Source organism: Aulostomus chinensis, chromosome 23 (genome assembly GCF_037954235.1).
Source record: "Aulostomus chinensis isolate RoL2024-O1b breed Wild chromosome 23, RoL_Achi_v1.0, whole genome shotgun sequence".
NCBI classification, from domain to species: Eukaryota; Metazoa; Chordata; class Actinopteri; order Syngnathiformes; family Aulostomidae; genus Aulostomus; species Aulostomus chinensis.
The window spans coordinates 2,357,162-2,380,519 of NC_141342.1; the positions used below are offsets into that span (position 1 = coordinate 2,357,162).

Below are 23,358 nucleotides of genomic sequence, written 5' to 3' on the forward strand. Positions count from 1 at the left end.
CTCCCCCACTGCTCTGTCTTTGATCTGTGCTAGAGTGAGAGCAGAGCTGAGAGCTGGCCCTTTAAGAACCCCTCCCCCACTGCTCTGTCTTTGATCTGTGCTAGAGTGGAGAGCAGAGCTGAGAGCTGGCCCTTTAAGAACCCCTCCCCCACTGCTCTGTCTTTGATCTGTGCTAGAGTGGAGAGCAGAGCTGAGAGCTGGCCCTTTAAGAACCCCTCCCCCACTGCTCTGTCTTTGATCTGTGCTAGAGTGGAGAGCAGAGCTGAGAGCTGGCCCTTTAAGAACCCCTCCCCCACTGCTCTGTCTTTGATCTGTGCTAGAGTGGAGAGCAGAGCTGAGAGTTGGCCCTTTAAGAACCCCTCCCCCACTGCTCTGTCTTTGATCTGTGCTAGAGTGAGAGCAGAGCTGAGAGCTGGCCCTTTAAGAACCCCTCCCCCACTGCTCTGTCTTTGATCTGTGCTAGAGTGGAGAGCAGAGCTGAGAGCTGGCCCTTTAAGAACCCCTCCCCCACTGCTCTGTCTTTGATCTGTGCTAGAGTGAGAGCAGAGCTGAGAGCTGGCCCTTTAAGAACCCCTCCCTCACTGCTCTGTCTTTGATCTGTGCCAGAGTGAGAGCAGAGCTGAGAGCTGGCCCTTTAAGAACCCCTCCCTCACTGCTCTGTCTTTGATCTGTGCTAGAGAGAGAGCAGAGCTGAGAGCTGGCCCTTTAAGAACCCCTCCTCCACTGCTCTGTCTCTGATCTGTGCTAGAGTGAGAGCAGAGCTGAGAGCTGGCCCTTTAAGAACCCCTCCCCCACTGCTCTGTCTCTGATCTGTGCTAGAGTGGAGAGAGAGGAGGAGCACCAGAATTGTAGTGTGGAAAAGCTGAATAAGTCGGCATACGTTGGTCAAAAGTAACACAAAATACCATATTTTTGTAGGGATTTTTGTCAGGAATGCAGTGGTGTGTTTTTAAAAGCTGTGGGATGTATGGTATAGACGTGAGAAGCATTTGTTTGAGAGTATGTACCCTGAGAGGACACGGTCTCCCCATAGACTTCCATTGTAAGGTGAAACGTGTCTCCCCCACTTTGAGGGCTTATAAAATCCAAACCAAGTAATTCATATAAAAACCTTTAAAGAATTTTGAAGAGCACAGTTGGGAGAGTAATGTGTGTGAGTTTGGAAGCGATGGCATTAACGGCCTAGGAGGAGATAGATTTTGTTCGGGGAGCAAAAAAAGTCCTCATTTTGACAGTTTTGTCCAAATTGTGGACATTCTGTTGTAGATAGGTGAGAGGTCAGAGTGTATGAATTGTTTGTCTTGATGAGACGAGTCCAACGGTGTTGGTCCCATGTTTGTGGGACATTCGTGGGAGGAGTTATAGCGCTCCAAATTATAAAAAATTATCTTGTAGTTGTGTGGCTCCCTAGGTGGCGCTATAGACTTTTGTGGTGTTTTTCTTTGTGATTAGTGAATGTTTAGCCAGACCGGACAACTGTGCCGAATTTCAGCAAATTTCATGCATGTTCAGGGGGTGAAATTAGATTATGAGTATAATGCGCTCATTGACAGCAAGAACAGTCCAGTACCAGGTTTTGAATGGGTGTGGATGTGAAAACCGGCTCCAGGCCGTCTGGCCCAGTTGCCTCATGGGTTTAGGGGGGGGGGCTGGGACACTGTTTAGTGTGTGTTTGTAGCATTTTTAGTGCTGCTAATGTGTTGCTCTGCTGAGCAAACATAACAGGGTAACGAGCAAACATAATAGGGTCTCTTCGCCTTCAGGTACTTTCAGGCTCAGGCCCTAAATATCAAAAAACATAATATCCATCCATCCATTTTCTACAGCTTATCCTGTTTAGGGTTGCAGGGGGTGGAGCCTACTCCTGCAGCCTTCAGGTGAGAGGCAGGGTTCACCCTCAATGGGTTGCCAGTCCATTGCAGGGCCACCACATATAGACAGACAACCATTCACACTCACAGTCACACCTACGGTCAGTTAGCCTCGTCCTCTCTTGTATCCCTTGCATGTGGAAAAAAGCCGGAGTACCGCAGAGAACCTACGCAGGCACAGGGAGAACATGGAGACTCCACTCAGAAACACCCTGTGCTTGAGCTTGAACCCAGAACCTTCTTGCTGTGAGGCGACAGCACTAACCACTGCACCACCGTGTCACCAAACAGAACATATATAACAAATATAACACAAAAAGCAAAAGCATTAAAAAATATGTCACCTGGTTAGTGGGGAGTGAAACTCCACCTGCTACCCTGATTTGCATTTGTTTTTAAGTCAGCGTGACCTTCCCTTGCAGCATAGTGAGTCTGGCTGAGGCACAACATTTCTGAGACCACCGTTGCTTCTGGTGACCGTAGGAACAATATTCCAATATATGATGTACAATTGATCAGGTGACACTAAGGGTTCATTCTCCAGGTCAGAGAGAAGAGAAGTTCCTCTTCTCAGCCTGATGTCATTTCTCCCTGTGGCAAACTGCAGGGGCGAGGTTTCTTAACCAAGAATAAATTGGGCAATGATATATGATGACTGTTTTTGGCTGCTGCATTTATCAATGCCAGATTATTCGTAGGCTGTGATTGGTGATGCACAACCAATTTCATAAATCACATGTGAACCCTGTTGTGAGTAAGGACGTGACAAAGTATTGTGCCACACAATGGCACGATAAGGGTGTGACGATATACGTGTCACAACCACAGCACGAAAGCAGGCTGCACGAGTAGCTGTGGTGAGTTGACGACAGAAGACCGATGACTGAAATATCAAACCACAAAGATCATAATTATGAACATGTAGAAAAGCATTGTGCCAGTTTTTGTCCTGGTTCCCCCACGATGTTTTACACAACAACAGACTGAAGCCATCCTGTGAAAACAGAGTCAAACATGTAATTTTTAAGATCCGGGTACACTGTTGCGGTTACGGTGAGAACGTGTTTCAGAATAAAATGATCCAGTGAACGTGATTTCACATCCAGTCACTTAGTTAAGCATGATTCGGTTAAAGAATGAATTACCACATCAATGCATAAAAACAAGTGATACGACTCTGTAAAATAAAACAACCTGAATAGCCAGTCAAGCTTTATTCACTCCAAATTCCAAGTGATATTAACAGACAGACAGTAGAGCACCATTCTCGAGTACAATATCAAGCTTCTTCAGTCATATTTAGGTACCATAACTGTTAAATAAATATGAATTGGCAATATTCAACACTGAAATCACATGCTACTGTTTTCCTATTAAATTGGGGTTCAAAAAAACTTCTGAAAAAAGAAAGTTGCAGTAAATCGAGAAGTTAATTTCTACTACAGAGAAATCCGTTGACTAGTGGCTGATTCACGGGATGAAACTAGTAGATCTGACAAGACGACTGTTAGAAATTACACAATCTATGACACACCTGTTTACCGTTTTCACCGCCATGTTCAAACAGACCTTGTTTTCCAGTTGTACATTCTCATTACTCATTTAATGGTTTGGAAATTGTGGACCCAATACTGTGTGATATCCCTGTATTGTTAGTAGTTGTGTATCATCTCACTCCTAGTCGTGAGATGATTTATACACTCAGATCTGTAGAGGTTTCCACAATCTTTTGATAAATGAGGGCCTTTATGATCTGTGCACAGGCTCTGTAGTTATATGTAGCACACACTGGCCAGCAGGAAGTCCGATCACAGACCTGAAAGTCGTGTCAGTCAGGCTCAGGGGGTCTCTCTGTGTGCACAATGCTTTGCAAGTGTTCAAAAGAGGTGGGTCGCCCTTTCCCAGCAGGCCAGCACTTTTTAGGTGGTTTGCACCAGACTGAGGCGTTGGTGAGTTTCAGTTGTTCACTAGTTGATGCGGTACTTGTTATTCCATCAGCTTCTGGGTTTTTTTTTGCTTTTTTTGGCTGAGTTGTTGTCAGATGTTTGTCTTGCAAGCTTGTTCTGTCACATATTTTCTTTTAATAAACCCTCCTGACCTGCATAATACGGGCTTGGTGGAAGAACAAGGTGATTAAAACCAAGTACCTCCCAATGAGCAGAATTGATCTTTTTTTTTTCTGCTTCGTTGAATTACCCGCTAAAAATGCATAACATTATATTCACATTTTATTTCTTTTTTTTTTTTTTCAACAAGACTGATTAAACTTCAGTTTATACATAATTCATATGTTCCTAACTCAGCTCACTGGGGATCTCTTTTTTTATTTGTATAAGCATACATATATTTGTTTTTATATCAGTCTCTATTCTTTATTTATATACTTATTTATTATTAACCTCAATCAGTTTTCACTTTGGTCAGGACACCTATTATGGGGTTGATTATGCAGTAGACGCCACTCCTAAGCTCCAGTTCTTGTAGTCTTGCACTGACAGTGAGAATTTATAAAAAGAGATGATGATGGATTGTTGACATCAAGCCAAGTGTCATGTCCATTTTCCATATTTGAAATGTATTCCTCTCTTGTCTTCATTCATAGATTTGTGAAATATTGAATGTGCCACGTTAATTAATTGTCGCTCTTGTTGATGACGATCAACCACGCAGGTCTTTCTTTGATGAGCTTCTGTGTGTTTTAGGTTCTTGAGATCCATTCAGTTTTCATGTTATTTTTGCATTTAATCAATTATATGCAGTGTAATGTCCTTCAGTTGTGTTTGATTTGCCTTCTTGTTTGATTACTCGTTACAGCCAGGTAAATAAAGTCAGTTTAAAAAATTAACAGAAACCATCCACTATCGATTTATTCTGTTCAGTTCAAAAATTCATTTGTCTAACAAGAAAATGAAAATCAAACCACTTTTGAATTTGAAGTGAAAATTGTTTTGGAAAGTCACATCATGAGTCAGCTGGTTTTAATGTTTCAGTTCTATTATAATTTAACCTGTTTTTTTGTTTTTTTTTGTTGCCTTATCCAAATAAAACTGTCTTCTTTTTCATGTTACTTTGACCATAAGTGAGAGGACATCGAGACGCTCGTGTAAAGGTACATCAGTATCTATTATTTCGATTCAAACAACATCACATGAGTGTGTGAGATTTAATGTAGCGATCAACATATTTTGCAGTAGATTATGATAAAAAAAACAAATATGTATAAAGGGGCGCACGCATACCGTGGAAACTCAAAACATTAGCACAGCGCAGCTAATATATTTAGATAATGAAACATTACTGCTGGACTGGAACCTGTTCAGTCTTGCATCACTCTGGGATGAAAGTGGAATTCAAACTGAGGTCTGTCCAATCATCTCAGATCTCCATCAAAGATTTATTGTGTTTTCTTGTACACATCTGAGAATATCGCCCCGGCACAATATATTCAATATAGTTGGTTTTTTTCAGATTAATGTCAATTCTCAATATTGAATATTGATACTGCATCGTTTTCTCTATGTTGCAGAGCCATATTTCATGAGATACAACTCTACAAATCCTGAAATAGAATTCTGTTGCAATCTAGCCTGCCTGAGATTAAAGAAATCACTGCAAACATATGATGGAGTTGTAATGAAAGAATCGCGAGGATACTTTTTTCAAAGAGTTAAAAAAGTGGTTTAAGGAATGCCCTCAAAGTAAAAACACAGAGAATTAGACACAATGCCGATTGTGTGTGTGTTCTAGTTATTCTTTCAGTAATTGTATGGAAGTGTGGCACAAAAACAGTATGAAAATAACAGTCTCTGCAATTCAACTTTGTTAATAACATGTAAATGATTTAGCTTTAACATCAAAGTTTGTCTGAGCAGGATTAAATGAACACTGCTGTCTGCCTTTCCCTTATTTTTCTCTCCATCATTGTCTGCTCCTCAGTCCTCGCTTCCTGTCTCTTCCTCCCTCTTTTCTCACCGGTGTTTGTGTGTGTGTGTGTGTGTGTGTGTGTGTGTGTGTGTGTGTGTGTGTGTGTGTGTGTGTGTGTGTGTGTGTGTGTGTGTGGAGGAGGGGGGGGACTCCTCGAGCACCCTAACATTAAACTGAACCATTTAGCCAGTGTTGTAGTACATCAAACCACACAAATAATGCCAAAATATAAATAAACTGCCTATTGCCTTCACCGAGGCCCCACATGTGCAAAGAAAGGCAGGAAAGAGTAGGGGGATGGGGGAAGTAGGGGATGCATATTTTACTCTATCTCATTATTCAGCCATTAGCTCGGTTCTTTCTAGGGAAATGCTACGCTTAAAGAAAATATCCTCCTCACAACTGAGCTATAAATTAAATTAAGCCGTTGCATCAGCTCTGTGATTTTGCAAAGGCGTAAAACACACACTGTAATTGTTTCCATTCTAATTATTTATTAAATATAATGCAGGGATTTTTGAGGGGAGGGTATTGTGCTTTCCTTTCATTCATATTAGAAGAGGAAGATTGTATATGTGGCACAAACAAACAGGAATCCTGCCGTGGAGAAGCTGGTTGTGGTGCGTTCTCGTGATAAACCTATTAACTCAGTGATTTACAGGAGGAAGAATGTTTTTGGATAAAATCAACTGAGTATTTTCTTAGGGCCTGAGCCTGAAGGTGCTTCAGGCGAAGACCCGATTATGTTTGCTCGTTATTTCTTCCTCTCCTTTTTTGGATAAAAAACATGTGAATGGGTAGCTCTGGAGGAGAATGTTATCTGTCCGAAACCTCTCTGGAAAGGGTGAATGACATGGATTCCACTCTTTTATATATTGTGTTCGCTCTCTCTCTCTCTCTCTCTCTCTCTCGCTCGCTCTCTCTCTCTCTTGCCCCCTCTCATCCTCCCCCCTCCTAGCCCCTCTTCCTTTCTCCAATCGCTCCCTCTCATTCCTTAAGGACCTCCCAAGCCTCCTTTGTCCCGCCTCCCACCTCCTCCTCTGTGCTTCTTTTCTGTTTCTCTCCTCCATCCCTCCCCTCTTCTCTCCTCTCCTCCCCTCCCCTCCTTCTATACACATTTGCATGCCTCTGCTTCTCCACCTCTTTCTCAAAGTAAACAGAGGAGAGCGGAACAGAAGCAGAAGCATCACTTTGCCTGTCTGCGCACTTTAGACTCCCACACACACACTTTCCACTACGAGCCGTCCATAGCTCAGAGTGTGTGCCGGCATCTGCTGTAGTGTGTGTATGTGTGTGTCAGCGCGGGCATCCCTCGTCGGCATCCACTGAAGTAGTAACTGACTGCTCATCGCTGCCGCTGAGAGAAGTGAAGAAGGGAGGGGACAAGAGGTAGAGAGAGACAGAGAGAGAGAGAGAGAAAGAGAGTGGTCAAGAGAGGATAGACAGAGCGCTGCATCTGTGAATAGAGGTGTAAGAGTGTCTCTATGAGTAAGGTGTCCCGTCTCCACATGCTGTGCTCTATGGCAAACTCTGGCTGTGTGCTGCTGTCCGGGACCGGGATGTTAACCCATTCTCTGCAATGCCCCCCTGCCTTCCTCTATCTGCCCCAGGTAAGAAGCACCCATCAGCCCTTTCACATAAATCTGCAGTCACTCTCTTTTCACTTTATTTCATTCACCTTTATTTTCCACCTTTTCCAACAGTGCCTGCTTCTTCTGTTGTACTTTGAGATTGTGTAGTGACTTTATTTTTTTTTCTTGTTTGATCAAATGTCCCACAATCTCTCAAACATGATGCCAACATCTGTTTTTCTTTTATTTCTTTTTTTGTGGAGGGGAAACCTTCCCTTGCCGCTGGTAAACACTCAACATGCGGCCCTCCTCATCACACTTTTAAACTCTCAGTGAATTGATGAACACATGGAGCAGCCCACCGCCCTCCTCCAATGTGAGTGTGTGTTTTTGTGTGGTTAGTGGGCAGCGGGACAGGGACAGATGTCGGCTCAGAACTGAATTAGACAATAGAACCAAATGACTACTGGCGCACTTCTTGGAGTGGCTCCACTCAGATGGCTGTGTTTCTATTAATTGCGCCACGTTTCCTCAGTTATCGCTCTGCGTACTTCACTCAGTTTATAAAAGTTGACGCTGCATTGGTCAGTTGGCGTGTTGCAGAACATTCGACCATGCCTGTGTGTGTTTATGTGTGTGTGGCTGGTTTTACTACTGGCACCATGTGCAGTGGCAGGCGGCCGCTTTTTCCTCTAGACACTTTGTTATTGCAGCCGTATAAAATATGATAAGACTGGAGAGAGCCGCTATATAAAATATGAGTGGGCTGCAGTGAGCTAACCTGCCACGTCCAGACTCCAAATAGCCACCACACATCACCTTTACAGGGCGGCTCAGACCACCAGCCTGCTGGCAGCACACACGGGTACACACACACACACTCTCTCGCTCACAACAAGCACCAGCTGGGATCCACAACCAGCACACTTACACACTCAGATCCACGCTGGGACACGAGCACCATGAGTCCACAGGGACACAGTCTGCTAGTCTGCTAGTCCCTCCTTGTGAGTGTGTGTGTGTGTGTGTGTGTGTGTGTGTGTGTGTGTGTGTGTGTGTGTGTGTTTTGTTTTTTTACACACGTGGGGAAAAAAAATCCATCTCACATCTATTTCTCTTTTACTCTGATTTGGTGTACATTGATTTCTAATCCATAGAAGAAAAAATATTGATAAATTTGAATCAAGATTTTCAGTTCTGCTGAAAGTTTTTCTGTGCAGTGCAGGTTCAGGAGTAACTCTACCTTATACCGAACACACACCTTTTATTCTTTTTAATGACAGTGAAATACACCCATCTGGATGTATCCTGATGCTTTGCTGACCTTAAAATATGTCATTTGGTTTTAAAATCATTTTCAGCGTGTTTCTCTCATCCTCTGTTGTCCTCTTGTGGACAGACGGGCTTTTTATTTCTAACGTAAATTGAAAGCGATTAAGAGCCAGCGAAAGAGAGTGTGGCGGACTCAGTAGAAAGACTGAAACAGGAAGAGGTACTGATGTATTTTTAAATTTTTACACATAATAGGTTGATTTTATGCATTTTTCTGATGTCTTAGAGTTGCGGCTGCTGTGCATGCTATTACTGACACGGGCTGATTTATTATTCATCAAACATGCATTGTACACTTCCTCCAACAAGATGAAGATTCCTGAATCAGTAACTCTTCACTTTTGATTTCATTTTAGAGGAGGGGGAGGCTAATAACCAGGGATGTTAGACTTATATGGCATGCAACTTAACCTCCAGGCTACCAAGACGCCCCGTGATGTAACCCGACTAATTGTATTTAGGATTGAAGAGTGCAAATGCACGTTGTGTTCAAGCAAAAATAAGGAAGGAATAAGGAATTCTTTGAGGGTAAAAATGATGCTCAGTGTTGACTCCACTCCAGGATTTTAGCACTTTTCTGAGGATCGACTCTGCACATTGTGCATGTGTAGAGCGTAACTCCTGACTAAGTGCTGTGTGTATTGCTTTTGACTCTGACACTGTGTTTAAACCCTCAGTAGGATCCCACTATTCATCTGGCCTCTCCTCATCCATCCATCCATTTGAACAGACAACATGGATCACAGCTAAACATACCAGCACTCCTCTAAAACATTCATCTCTTCTCTGTCTCTGTATTGGATTTCCATTCTCTCTCTCTTCTTCAATCCTCCTCTTTGTATTGCTCTCTCTTTCTTTTCCCAAGGCGATGGCTTGGAAAAAAAAAGTCCTCGTAAGTCAATACGATGTGCTAAATCTGCTTGTGCAAGCTTCCCTGCTCTCCCTAGGGAGGGAGGGAGGGAGGGGTTGAGGGGAGGAATCTTTACCAAGGCGCACCTAATAGTTAAACACTTCCTTTCTGCTGGTCAGAATCCACCGAGGAATGTGCAGAAACAAACCCCCACCTCCCGCTTCAGTCTTTGCTCTTTTTTTCCCTCTCGTGTCCCGCTTGTCTTTGTTCTTTGTGTTTTCTGCCTCTTTTGTAGTACTTGTATTGTTTTGTGCTGCAACCCACACTATTTGTTTCACTGTCTCATGTGGATATTATTTGTTTCATAGAATAACACCGAGTATTCTCTGCTTTGTTAGCTGAAACAATTGATACTGCTTAATCATTTCCAAGCCCACAATATTGTTTCTTTTTAGCAGAAGTAATACTTCAAACATTTACGTGTTTTGTTATAATTTCTTAATGATTACACAGCCCCCCGTTTCACATTAACATTATCCTATTGTTCCTCACGTATCTTTAATCAAACATTTTCTAATGAGACCAAGAGAACAGAAAAATAAAGTACAGAGAAAATAAAACAAAAACTAGAGGAGAGATGAAAACGAGAGGAACGGAGGAGAGATTCAGAGCCATGGACAGTTCCCTGGTTGCTAAGTCCTCACTAAAGTACAATTCTGAGACACTGTTTTTTTTTTAAAGCTTTATATAACCAGGTGAAACAATTGAAGATTCTGGGTGAACCGTTCAGTAACTGTGCAGTTCAGTTTTTACATCATGGAGGAAAAACATCCCCAAAAAACATCAGTAAAATATAGACGCTCAAACTGAACTGAAATGAATAAATAACACAAATAAACAAGTGTTGTTTTGTTTTCATTTTTGGTCCCTTGTGCTTGTTCTCTGCTCTGCACTTTCTCAGCCAGGGCGGAGGGGTCGGCGATCTGTGTGTGTGTGTGTGTGTGTGTGTGTGTGTGTGTGTGTGTGTGTGTGTGTGTGTGTGTGTGTGTGTGTTTGTGCGCGCGTATGCGCTGCACACTGGTGGATACATACAACCTAATACAACTCATTTCCCCACAGAATGAAAAAAAAAATATTTAAAAGAAATTCAGTGGAAATTCATATTGGACTTTGGGTTGTTTTTGAATGGTTTGTTTTATACAGTCTGGTTTTGCATCCTTACTGGCAGAGTTGAGTACATGATGATTATTGCACAGCCACATAGCAAATTACAGAACGATTTTTTTTTTTTGCAATTGTCCACTCATCTAAGCAAGTATGTGCAGATGTGTAACACACACAGGGAAGGAGACATCAACACAAGTGTTATGCAATGCGACAAAAGCAGTAAAAGACCCGGTATTTTATAGTGATGAGCAAAGTGATTTATCGCTGCGTGGCATAATTATTTTAAATCATATCAAGTGTTGCATCTCTCTTCCTCCAACTGCAACACCATTATTAAACTCTTTGCGTGTGTGTGTGTGTGTGTGTGTGAGAGAGAGAGAGAGAGAGAGAGAGAGAGAGATTTGTTGCATATATTCATTCACACTTTTTCTTTTGTATACACATATTTTTCAATGCCAACTCACTTAAGAATTTCCATTCCACAAGCTGAAACTAGTAAAGTGGCCTTTAGTCTCTCATCTCATGCCGTTAACACACTCATGTCGTGGACACGTTTCATTCCAATGAATGGCAGGTGAATAAGACAGTGAGGATGTTGCAAACAAAGTTCTATTCAATATCTTCAGTTGAACAAACGTGCTGATCCAGCAGCATCAATAGCAGCTGATTTAATTGTGGACTTTAAAATACAGCTTGTACTTTACCGTCAGCACATCTTAGTTTGGTTCTTTTAAATTTGGTTTTATTTTCCACAGTATTGCAAAGTCTTGGTGTTCTGGCCCTGCGCGAAGGTTGATGAGAGAGGCTGAAGTGATGTGGTTGTTACTGCTGCAGGAAACTCTGATCTTTTCATCTGAGTCTCCGACTTCAAAAGGCTGACTGTCTAATATCATCAACATCCTGTACCGCAGCTGTTTTACTGCTCTTAGCAGCTTTTAGATGAGCTCTTTCTCTCTCTCTCTCTCTCTCTCTCTCTCTCTCTCTCTCTCTCTCTCTCTCTGTCTGCCACTCACTCACACACATACACACACACACACACACACACACACACACACACTATTTGCTGTTGTTGTACTGCTGTATGCTCATTTTATGCACAGTATTTCTGTCTCAACCAGGAGTTTGTTTGCTGATCTCTTCAGGACACAAACGAAGGTAAAAAGTTCAGCAATGGCAGAGAAAAACAACAACGCAGTCTAAGACAGAGAGACAAAAAAATGGGTCTCAAACAAAAAAAAACACAAAGGTTCCTAATTGACTATAAGAAACACAAAATATTCACAGCCTTTTGTAAAAGACTACAGAGATCTAGAGAAAAATTCCTCTGATAAAATAATCCCAACAAGTATCTTTACCGTGAGACTATGAGTAATTTTACTAATTCATGCCCTGATAGTAAGCGATGAGATACCTTTGTATTTTTTAATCACACCTGCTGGTCTTCTTCCATGCTATTATATGATTCAATATGACGAGTATATACTGGAGTTCCACTGAAGGAGCATTTCAATAAATGTGTCAGATAGTGGAACGTGTTTTCACACCTTTCAGAGTGCTAAACAACAAATTGAAAAAGCTCTGAATGAGGTCCCTGCTGAGACGAAGAATTTTTATTGTTAAAACAATTAGTGAGTTAAGCTTTAGATGGGCTGCACGGTGGTGCAGTGGTCAGCACTGTCGCCTCACAGCAAGAGGGGTCCAGGTTTGAGTCCCTGCTCAGACACGGGGTCTTTCTGTGTGAGTCTGCATGTTCTCCCTGTTCCTGCTGGGTTCTCTCTGGTACTCCAGCTTCCTCCACAGTCCAAAGACATCAAGAGGGGACGAGGCTGATTGATACTCTAAATTGACAGGAGGCGTGGCTGGGAGAGTGAATGGTTGTTTGTCTCTATGTGTTGGCCCTGCAGGGCTCCAGCCCCCCGTGACCCTGAACAGGCTAAGTAGTAGCATGGATGCATGGATGGATGGAGCTTTAGGTACAAATTGTATTCTGCATCTAAGATGAGGCTGATGCTAACTTCTGTTACAAGCTAACACAACTGGACAACATCGTCCTCTCAAAATATTTTGGTGTCTGCCCAGGATTCCATTGCTGTTCTTTTTATACTGTAGGCTGCATCAGTGGAACACTACGTTTCACTACTTTAACTCACGCAAAGTTACCTTACCCACCCTTGACACATTACCAAGCAGTCATGAATTATTTCAAAGGATGATAAAATAAAGATAAAATCAAGTTGTCTAAACTCCAAAATGAACTGTAATGTTACAAATCAGGATTTTTTTGTGTCCTGTTCTACACAAGGATCCTTTTCAGGGATATTATCTCTATGGTGCCGGAATATAATTGTTGTTGGTTTTTTTAAATGCTCTGTGAAATCTGGTTGCAGTCCACTTTCACATTGTTAAAGTTTTGGAAAAAGAAACAGAGCACTGCAAAATGTCAACTGAAGCTCAAGAAGCGGTGCGCATTCCTGGCATTCATCCAAAAACCTTCTTTCCCTGTATTATCAGGATTTTATTAATCCAATCATACTTTTGTAGTCTACATCTAAAACACGCAACACGGCTTCGGAATTTGGTTTCAAAGTCCTGCGTGATAGAAATAAATGTATACCATTTAAAAGAGACTTCACTTTGACCGGCTTCATACTGTAGTATACATGGCTACTTCAGCTGGTAAGGAAGTCATCAAGCAGGGTAGTGATTCAACCGAAACAGAACAATTTTAATACTTAAAAGGAAAAATGTTTGGTCTCTTGTTTTGTCTGTGTGTTGTGTGCTGGCATTTAGGCAAACTGATGATCAGGTCTGATACCTTGGTTGTGCTGGTGTCGCTTGCACACTGTTGTATCTTCGTTCTCTCCTTCTTTTCTTCTGTGGCTTATTGCCTTTTTTTTCTAGCTCCATTTCTTCTATCCTCCTCTTCACACTTACACAAGTTCCCTAAGCCTGGATAAGCCCACCTGCTCTCAGGCCAAGTTCATAGCGAACATGTTTTACATCTCTCAAAGTTAGAGCTGAATTGCTAATGCCATTCTTTTACCTGTTTGAAACACACACACGCACACACACACACACACAGTCTCACACACACACGCACGCACGCACGCACATGCCTCCATCAGACAGTGCGCTCTGCCTCTCATTAGCTTCTCTCACCCATGTCCCAATTTATAAAACAAGAACAATGTAATTGGACATCGCAGAGGCCTTGTGTTTCCCTTCTCTCCACTCTTCTACCCCTCCATCTCTCCATTTCTGCTCTCATCCTTTCATTCCTTCTTCACTTTCATTCTTCATTTCCATGTCCCGTTTGTCTTCTCCTCCCTTTTTGCTCCTGTTCTGCCTTTAGTTCCACTATGTTGGATGAGGAAATACACATTTGACCTTGATGTCGCTCCTCTATCAGCTGCGGACAACTAATGATATGACCGTCAGGATTACAGGGCTCAGGCCACATTGAATTCTGATACAATGCAAGTCAGAGTGTGTGAAAGTTTCCTTCTTGCTTCTCCTTTCGATTTAGTGATCTCATTATTATTAAAAAAAAAAAAAGAAGTCACATCTGTAAGCAACACACACGAAAAAAATCATCAACAATAAATCCAAAAAGGCCACGTCTGGAGATAATTAGAAGAAGAAGCATAAAAGAGAAAAACAACGACATCTCTCTCTGCATCGCTCGCTCTCTGCTGAGAGTTACAGCGACAGTGGCGCTGAAATGATAGGCTGCTACTGAGATATTTGTGTCTCATAAATCCACCATCATTCACTGGTTATTTACAACCGTTCAGCCAGCTTGGGATGTCCAAAGGAGAGAAAAACATCGCCATGACAACGCCCAGCCTCCAACCCCCCACATCCACCATCTTGTCAATATCTGACTCCATCTGTTCCTCCTCTCACCACGTAAATTCAGCCCACCAGAAACAAAAGTCTGGGTCTGATTACTTAACACCTAAGACACGTGTGAGGGAAAGTTCTGAAGATGGTCAGAAATGCTAATAACTCCCTCAGTAGCTTATATTTATTCATATCAAATCAATTAAATGTTGTGGTTGATTATTGTTTGTCCTGGAGGGAGTGACATCATCTGGATAAATAAAAGTGCAATAAAATATCAAATATATGTTTTCAGTGCAAGAAAATAGTCCAAAATACAGTCGACATCGGAGTTTCATAGTCCGACTCAGTGCAGTTTTTAAAGCACCGGTTCAAAACTGACAGCAGACACTTCTGCCCGTCCTCCACCAGAGAAAAGAGATTTTCATTCTTCACGTTTACACTTTCTTTCAATATGAAACTGTCCGAAACAGCACTGACCGGCTATAAAGGCACTGGTCGCCTGCCCACATACCGCAACAGCCATTTTATTTTTTACTATTTTTACATATTGTTGCCTTCTTAAAATAATTGCCTGAGTTACTTTTACTCAAGTTTTTCAGAAAACACAAAAAAATGGAGACAGCAGGAGTTGGTTCAGGCAAAAAAACAAAAACTTGTCAAAAAGTGACTTTGGCAGTCGTTTTAAGGTGATGATATTTGCTCTGAATTCAAATAATTAAAATGCTCCTTATTTTCACTTCTTTTATATTTGTTGTTTTTCATTCTTCCTTTCTTTAACCCGCCAGAGCCCACTCAGGGTTTGGCGGGTTAATTAATCAATATGACAGTAATTTCACCCAATATTTCATTTAAGTTCCGTCATTAATAAATTGTTTGCATGAAGCAGATTCTGAAACCAACAGTCACATGATTACCTTTCATGAAAAACTGTCTGAACTTGACAAAAAGTTTACGGAAGTTGTAAAACATGTAAATCGTTTAAAATGTGTAAAACTATATTTTTTCCAATATTGGTAACCTTAAGGGTCACTTGAAAAATGATGATTCTATTGTTTTTTTTGTTCATTTGAATTTTGTGGAATAAAGTATGTGAACAATCTTCCATTTCTATGACTGTCTTGTACTGCACAACGCAGCCGTGGCTGCCATGTCTCCACACAGGCGCGGGATTTCCTATTGCAGTGAAAATGGAGCTACACCCAGAAACAGTTGGTTTTTAAGGGGTCAAATTTGTATTTTTATTACATGTTGGACAATACATGCAGTTTGGAGATCTCTACACCCTCTTCAATTTGTTTGAGCGTGTTTGTGCTGTAACCTTGATTGTCTTTCTATCGATGTTTGCCAGTAAGCAGCCACCATGTCGTGTTGCGAGAAAAGAGCACAGGCCAGTGGTGGCGAGTAAAGGTTAGAAACATTGTCTGTAAGCCATGAAGTGAGCTGCAGGGACACCGAGGGACAAAATGAGGGACGAATAAAGATGTAGTTGTACAGCTGAAATAAAGGAGAGAGAAGAAGGAAGATGGAGGGGAGAGTTGGGCCTCAGAGGGAGAGGGATGAAGGAGGAGGTCACAGTTTGAGTCGCCGGAGATTTCATGTATCGTGTTAGCTAAAGGTCTCTGAACAGGTGGACGGCTGCGCAGTTAAAGGTTATCCAGACAAGCTAGCTTGTTAGTGCAGCACTGATGTGACAGCATACAGTAGAGACGGAGGTCATGAGGTCAGAGGTTGCAGCTCCCAAAGCACCTTGGGATGACCCTGCTGTCATTTGTTTAAGGTTACATTCATCGAGGAGGATTTCCTGAGGCATTTTTAACGGAGCTGATGGGAGACCCGTAGTAATTACCCCCAGTATTTACCCCTGGATCCAGATGTCTGACTGACAGGATGAACAAGGGGCTGCTGTGTGTGTGTGTGTGTGTGTGTGTGTGTGTGTGTGTGTGTGTGTGTGTGTGTGTGTGTGTGTGTGTGTGTGTGTGTGTGTGTGTGTGTGTGTGAGCCCCGAAGAATAAGTGGTTGAGTGTCTACACGATGGTTACAGCTAATAAAGGGCCCTCTTCATTTAGGGTTGGTTTTTTTGGGGGATTATTTTTAAATTTAGTTAAATTTTCATCCATTAATGTTTTGATCGAATCACCATGTCATATTTTTTGTTGGTTTCTTTGAAGTTGACAAAAGAAATGGAGCAGTTTAGAGTGTCAAAGACCTCTGTCTGTCTGTCTCTCTCCTTCTCCCTCTTACACAAACACACACACACACACACACACACACACACACACACACACACACACACTTACAAGCATGACAGATTTGTACACATGTACCCGCCTAATCAACTGTGTCCCTTTTCCTCCACTCCTCTTAATTAGCATTAATTGTGGCTATTAACATGAGAACAAGGTGGAAATTGAATCACGAGCAGAAGACAAATATTGATGTTAATTGACAGAGTTGTTTTTAGGAGGCGTTGTCTCCCCCAAATGCCTCTGATAGGTTCCCATTAACCCTCATTTACATAGATTAATCATCGACAATTAGAAATTAAGATGATTGCTAACCCAGCCTTAATCGCTATATGATGTTTTTGTTTTGTGTGTGCGTGTGTATGTGTGTGTGTATGTGTGTGTGTGCGTGTGGTGTCAAATAAAACTGTGTAGGTTGTATTTTTTGGACTACTCTAACACACACATGTTGCACCAAAAGTTTCCTGTCACAATGAGAAGCAAGTATAGCAAAGGTTGAGGCTGTGAAGCAACAGCAGACGAATGTGTGTGTGTGTGTGTGTGTGTGTGTGTGTGTGTGTGTGTGTGTGTGTGTGTGTGTGTGCGCGCGCGCGCGTGTGTGTGTGTAATGGGATAAGCCAGTTGGTCATTGCCAGGTAGCATTTTGGGATGACAAAACTATCAACTCAGCACTTCTCCCTCTTGAAAGGACATTAAATCCTTGACTTTGGGACCCTGCATAGGCAACCTCTCTGATCTGGCAACCTCTCTGATCTGGCAACCTCTCTGATCTGGCAACCTCTCTGATCTGGCAACCTCATGAAGCTCACCTATTGATTACACAGCTCAGAGATTATGAAATATCACATTACAAACTAGAAGAGGTTTCGGTTCTAGAAAATGCATGTTGCCGTAATGAGCTGACCAATATGAACGTATTCATCATAACCTTGTAAAATACACTACCCAGCAACTGGTGCATAACATTTGTCTCCTTCCTCTAGCAGGTTGTTGAGCAAAAAACAGCGTACTTACACTGCAGGCTGTGACTCATTCTACCCCGTTGCTGCTGCGGCTGTTAAACTGTGGTTTTGAGTCCCCAGCGATTTTGAAAGACTAATCTGATTTTTTAAGACTCATGATGGACATGGATCTGAAGATTATTTGAGAGGGGTGCAGAATATATGTCAGAAAGAGATTTTCTAATATGAAGAATTCTAAATATTTTGAAAGAAAATCATATGTTTAACTCTCTCCTCCTTGATGTCATTCAGTTAACACAGAAAAGAACATACAAGCTCTCATCTGGCATTTCACTCATGGTTACACACTGCCAATTCTTGTCCCAGCTGTTTAAAAAAAAACCTGAAGTCTGAACACAACTCACTAAAATGATTACAACACCACAAACTGAACAGTTTGTTGGACCAAAAACAACGGTCCCATGAATTTTATGACCTCGGTCATTCTATCTCCCCACCACTGCACACTGGAGACTGGCTAGTGTGTGTGTGTGTGTGTGTGTGTCAGCTGCATTTCTGTCTTCCTTTTTATCAAATCTATCTTTACATAATAATGGAACTTAGAACTTTTTTGGTTTTTAGTTGTATGCACCACTCAGTTGTTCATCCATTTATCCCGGGGGGTGGATCCTATCCCAGCGTCAGCGGGCGAGAGGCGGGGTTCACCCTGGACAGATCCCAAGTCCATCACAGGGCCAACACATAGAGACAGACAACCATTCACACTAACAGCCACGCCTACGGTCAATCTAGAGTATCAATCAACCTGGTCCTCTCTTGATGTCTTTGGACTGTGGAGGAAGCTGGAGTACCAGAGAGAACCCAGCAGGAACAGGGAGAACATGGAGACTCCACACAGGAAGACCCTGTGCCGGAGCCGGGGCTCGAACCCTGAACCTTCTTGCTGTGAGGTCCCAGTGCTGACCACTGCGCCACCGTGCTGCCCAGTTTTTCCATTTATTCTGACACATAGCAGCTAAATTCACTTAGGTTATGTGAATGAAATTTACAACAAATCATGCCACTGTATAACAGAAAAAATGCATGTCTCAAATTTGTGACTGACCCGGCGCTACGGAGAACAGAGGAAGCAGGCAATGGGGATTCTCCATCATGTTTTGTTCCTCATTGCCTTCCTTCAGAGTTAGACTCTACTTATGTAAGCAATAAAAGAACAGTGCAGAGAAGAATTAGTCTCTGAAGTTCTTCTCTGCATCTTAAATCAACATCTCCCAGTGCACCTGGTGACTCTGATGTACTAACATGGTCTCACCCCTGTTCGTCACAGACCGACGTTTGGTCAAATCCCCCTGACGTCCACAGCCCACGTTGAGGGTTCCCCCTCTGTGTCGCATGGTTGTGTCTCAAACGTTCTCATCCATTTCAACCAGCAACACAGGACTAGGATAATTTTGTATTCTGCCTGGTCCAATTTGCTTACTTATCTAATATTCTTTGTGTGGTTAGGGTTAGGGTCAGGGAATAGCGGCGACACCTTGTTAGTTGGATGGCTAATCTCCTTTCTTCAAAATCCAAAGATGAGGGATTTGTATTCAAATCTATTGGATTGCCCTCTACGCTGTCAAGTGACACAGAGGGGGTACCTTCAGCGTCGGCTGTGGATGTCAGGGGGAGTTCACCAAAGGTTGGTCTTTGATGAACAGGGGCAAGACCACCCTGGATGTACACGAGCCGTCCGGTGCGTCTCGAGTGGACCTGCAGGAACTGACTGTTGTCACACACACTTTTGTAATAATACACAGTTTGATCACGAGTACACATCTTTTAAAGGTGAATTTATGTATTTAAAACAGCTTCTGCTGTAGCTGAACTATTTGGGTGTCAGAACTGCCAGTAGTCAGCCTAATGGACCAGATGAATTGACTTTTCTCTCAAAATGGTAATTCTATTTTATTCGTCACATGCAAAGTTAAAAAGTCTTCAAGCTCTAGTTTTCTTTTCTCATGTCTGCCTCTAATATTTCTTCCCAAAATAGTTTTGAATAGTGTTTTCCTAGGAGGTTGAACATTTCTGTTTTGCAGTCATGTCAAGTCCCGAGCAGTGGACTTCTTCATCTGTGTTGCCATGGTGCGTCCTGAGAAAACTCCCAGCCAAAACCTCAATTTGTGTGATTGCAGCTGCAACTGTGTTGTTAGTAGATTACCCGTGCCCTCATCAGGTGTGCCGACATACTGCGCTAAGTTGCTCTGCTCTTTGTAGACGGCATTAGTCATGAGCATAGACTGGCTACGCTTCTGTTACTAAATTTGCACCTATAGTAGGTCACTCGTAGAGAGACTAATGTGGGGAGATGGGTTTAAAGAAAATGCCTATTTCTCTTTTTTATGCATCAAATCTTTCACCAAAGTACTTGAAGGCATGCTGCCGTGTGCACAACAACTCATCATCTGGGTGGATCAGTGTGTATGAGGGTGTGTGTACACATTTTTCATGGCCTTCGGTATCATAAAAAAACAGTGTGATTAAGACGCCTCAGGGGAAAAGTTCACCAACACACATTCACACACGCATACACACACACATGCAGACCATGCAGCACTAATGCTGTCCTCTAGCAGTGAGCGAGGCCACTCAGAGCCATTTTCATTAATTCCACGCCATTAATGAGCGAGAAAACGAAATGGAGAGGGAAAATATGGCTATTAATCGCTGCTGTTGTTGGCAGGTATATAATGAAGTATCAGAGTCCAATTGAATTGGCCCTAATTACACCAGCCTCCAGATATTGCTTCATCTGTACCAGTCCTATTAACGTGTGTGAGGGTGTGTGAAAGAGAGGGGTATGCTTTGCAGTATACGTGCTTGGATACACACATACTCCTTCATCTTAAAAGCCTTTTTTACTTTTGCACACACACATCCACGTCCACAGTAATGCTGTGCTAACCAGTGGGTGGTCCAGGCCCTGCATCTCCCCACGCTTAATAAGTAGAGCAGCACTTAAGAGCAAATGAGATTATATTAATTGAATTGATTTGATAATATTAGGCCACGGCTTCACTGGTGGTCCATAGCTGCAACAGCAATTGGATCATAGCACACCACAGAGAGAGGGGAGATGTGTGTGCGCTGCAAGAGTTACTCTTGTTATATAAAATGTACTGATTTAACTTAAAATGTGTGGATAAATCACGCATGGTGATTTCACTCGTTAAATCAGATTTCTTCCATCGTTTCCATGCTCATCAAATCTTTCAGGAACCCTCCTAGATTAGGGCTTTGTCATCGTTCCACAGGGCTAGAAATGTTCCTTCACCAGATGAAGGTGATCACTCAGAGCACCTCCATATTGAATTGCAGTGACCTTTCGCTCTAATGGGACGTGTGGACCCAAACCATGGCACAGCATGACAGAGCCACTGCTTCCCAGAAAGGCAGGGGTCAAGCTTGCAGATCTTTCCTCTAATTTGTCACAGATCGATAGGTAGATATGAAGGGCTGCATACAGTGGCTCATTATAAGATCTAATTTGGCCCACCAGAAGATTTTTTTAATGACGCTCTGCTGTAAATCACAGTCGATGCTGTTTTCTTTCTTTGAAGGTAAAAATGCTCTTTAAATACTTTGTGCAGGATGTAAAAAAAAAAAAAAAAAGGAGCACAAGAGACAGTGGCACAAAGGATGTTTGCTTTTGCCTGCTTCAATCACAGTGATTTGTAGTACTCATCAGTAGGTATCTGCATCACTTCACTGGCTCCAGGATGCAGAAGGAGCCAGCCATGTATATTTGCTTGACCAACTGGTCAAAGCAGAAGGCCGTCCCCACTGATCCTGGGTCTGCTCAACGTTCCTTCCTGTTAAAAGGAAGGTTTTCGTCACCGCTGTAGCAGGATGTGCTGCTGATGGAGAATTGTTGGGTGTAGATTCATTGAAGGAGTGTGGTACTGGACCTGCTCTACCTGTAAAGTGTCATGAGATAACTTTTGTTGTCATTTGGCGCTACAGAAAAGAAAGAAAGAAACATATAGGAGCCAAAAACTAGGTGTTATTATTTGTTTTTAGTTCAAATATACATACTCCACGATTAAAAAAAGACATTGATTACATCGGATGTTGCACTTTAATGCTTTTGACATTTTTTTTTATCAACTTTGCTGTTGGTTTGTTGCTGTTTTTAGCTGTCAGTCTCTTTGTTGTGGCCAGTGCAAGTATTTCCTTTGAGTGAATACGCGGTTTGTGTTTTCTGACATGGCACGGTGGTGCAGTGGTCCTCACTGTGGCCTCACAGCAAGAAGGTTGTGGGTGGAGCCCTGGCTCGAGCACAGGATCTTTCTGTGTGGAGTCTCCATGTTCTCCCTGTTCCTGCTGGGTTCTCTCTGGTACTCCAGCTTCCTCCCACAGTCCAAAGACATCAAGAGGGGACGAGGCTGATTGATACTCTAAATTGACTGTAGGCGTGAATGTGAGTGTGAATGGTTGTCTGTCTCTTTATGTGTTGGCCCTGTGATGGACTGGCGACCCGTCCAGGGTGAACCCCGCCTCTGGGATAGGCTCCACCCCCACCACTACCCTTAACAGGATAAGAGGTAGAAAATGGATGGATGGATGTGTTTTCTGACATTTTAGGTTCCAAAAAAAGTAATGCAGGGGAGTGAAAGAAATCTCTTAGTGAGGGCAAGACATCCATTTGTTAGTATTTGAAATGCAAAATGCATCTTTCGGTTGAAGTATCACTTGAAGTTTTAGTTCTTGCCCTCTAAGGGAAAAAGTTTGGGCACCCCTGGTTATATATCCTACTGTATCCTATGCAAACTACCTGACAATTTTCACTTCTCAGCCCCCCTCCTTTTTCATAATCTCGTGGCTCCTGCAGAGTTGTTCCTCCACCACCGAGATGTAGAGAGCAGAGCAGCAGTGATGATCTAAAGGTTTCATTTCCTCACTACAGGCTCTCATAAAGGCATGGAGGTGAAGCGAGCTTTTAAAGAATAACTGCAGGATACTGACTTTGTTTATATCGAGGCTTTAATACGCAAGACGGAGATGTTCTCTCAAACTATATTCATTGCTAGAAATACAAAACACTTCTGTTTACTGCGCTGACCCATGGAACAGCTTGATACCACAATGGGGAAAATAGAAAAAATTGAATAGCTTTTGTAAAAATTTGAGCTGTTTATCCAGCAGCATCAAATGCTGCTCAGTAGACCTCATGACTGCGTACATCCCGACAACATGAAAAGTAATGCGTACATTTATGCTCTTTTTGGAATGTGCATTCAGCATGTTTGCGTTGACAGTGTATACCTATGAGGACAGTTTTCTTCTGTCCACATGCATTCAACTGAAACAAGCAATATTATTTCACAGTACGGCTTTTAAAGAAATTAAAGTGTTCAATCTCATCAGCAAATCTCATTAGAAAAGTCCATTTCAAACGAAGTTTCTTGGTGATTCAGCAGCGTGGTTGCACCAGGAGCTGAGGGGAGGGCGGTGGAGCGAGTGAGGTCTCACCTCTGGGACAACTGACTGTCAAGATAACGTTATTTCACACAGACAAGTAAAGTCATATCAATAACGTATGTCTCCTCA

The 23,358-nt window shown here is 42.4% G+C and overlaps 1 protein-coding gene across 7 annotated transcripts in view; it reads left to right on the top strand.

The window, feature by feature from the left end:
* Positions 1-23,358, top strand: part of rbfox3a (RNA binding fox-1 homolog 3a) — a 661,616-nt gene that overhangs the window by 504,649 nt on the left and 133,609 nt on the right. The window contains exon 1 of one of the 7 annotated variants that reach the window (XM_086195773.1): positions 6,970-7,405. The exons of the other annotated variants lie outside the window; for them this stretch is intronic. Coding sequence (XP_086051899.1) covers positions 7,280-7,405 — 126 coding nt within the window. The 5' untranslated portion in view covers positions 6,970-7,279. Of the gene's footprint in view, positions 1-6,969; positions 7,406-23,358 lie in introns of those variants that run through there. 7 annotated transcript variants of the gene reach the window in all.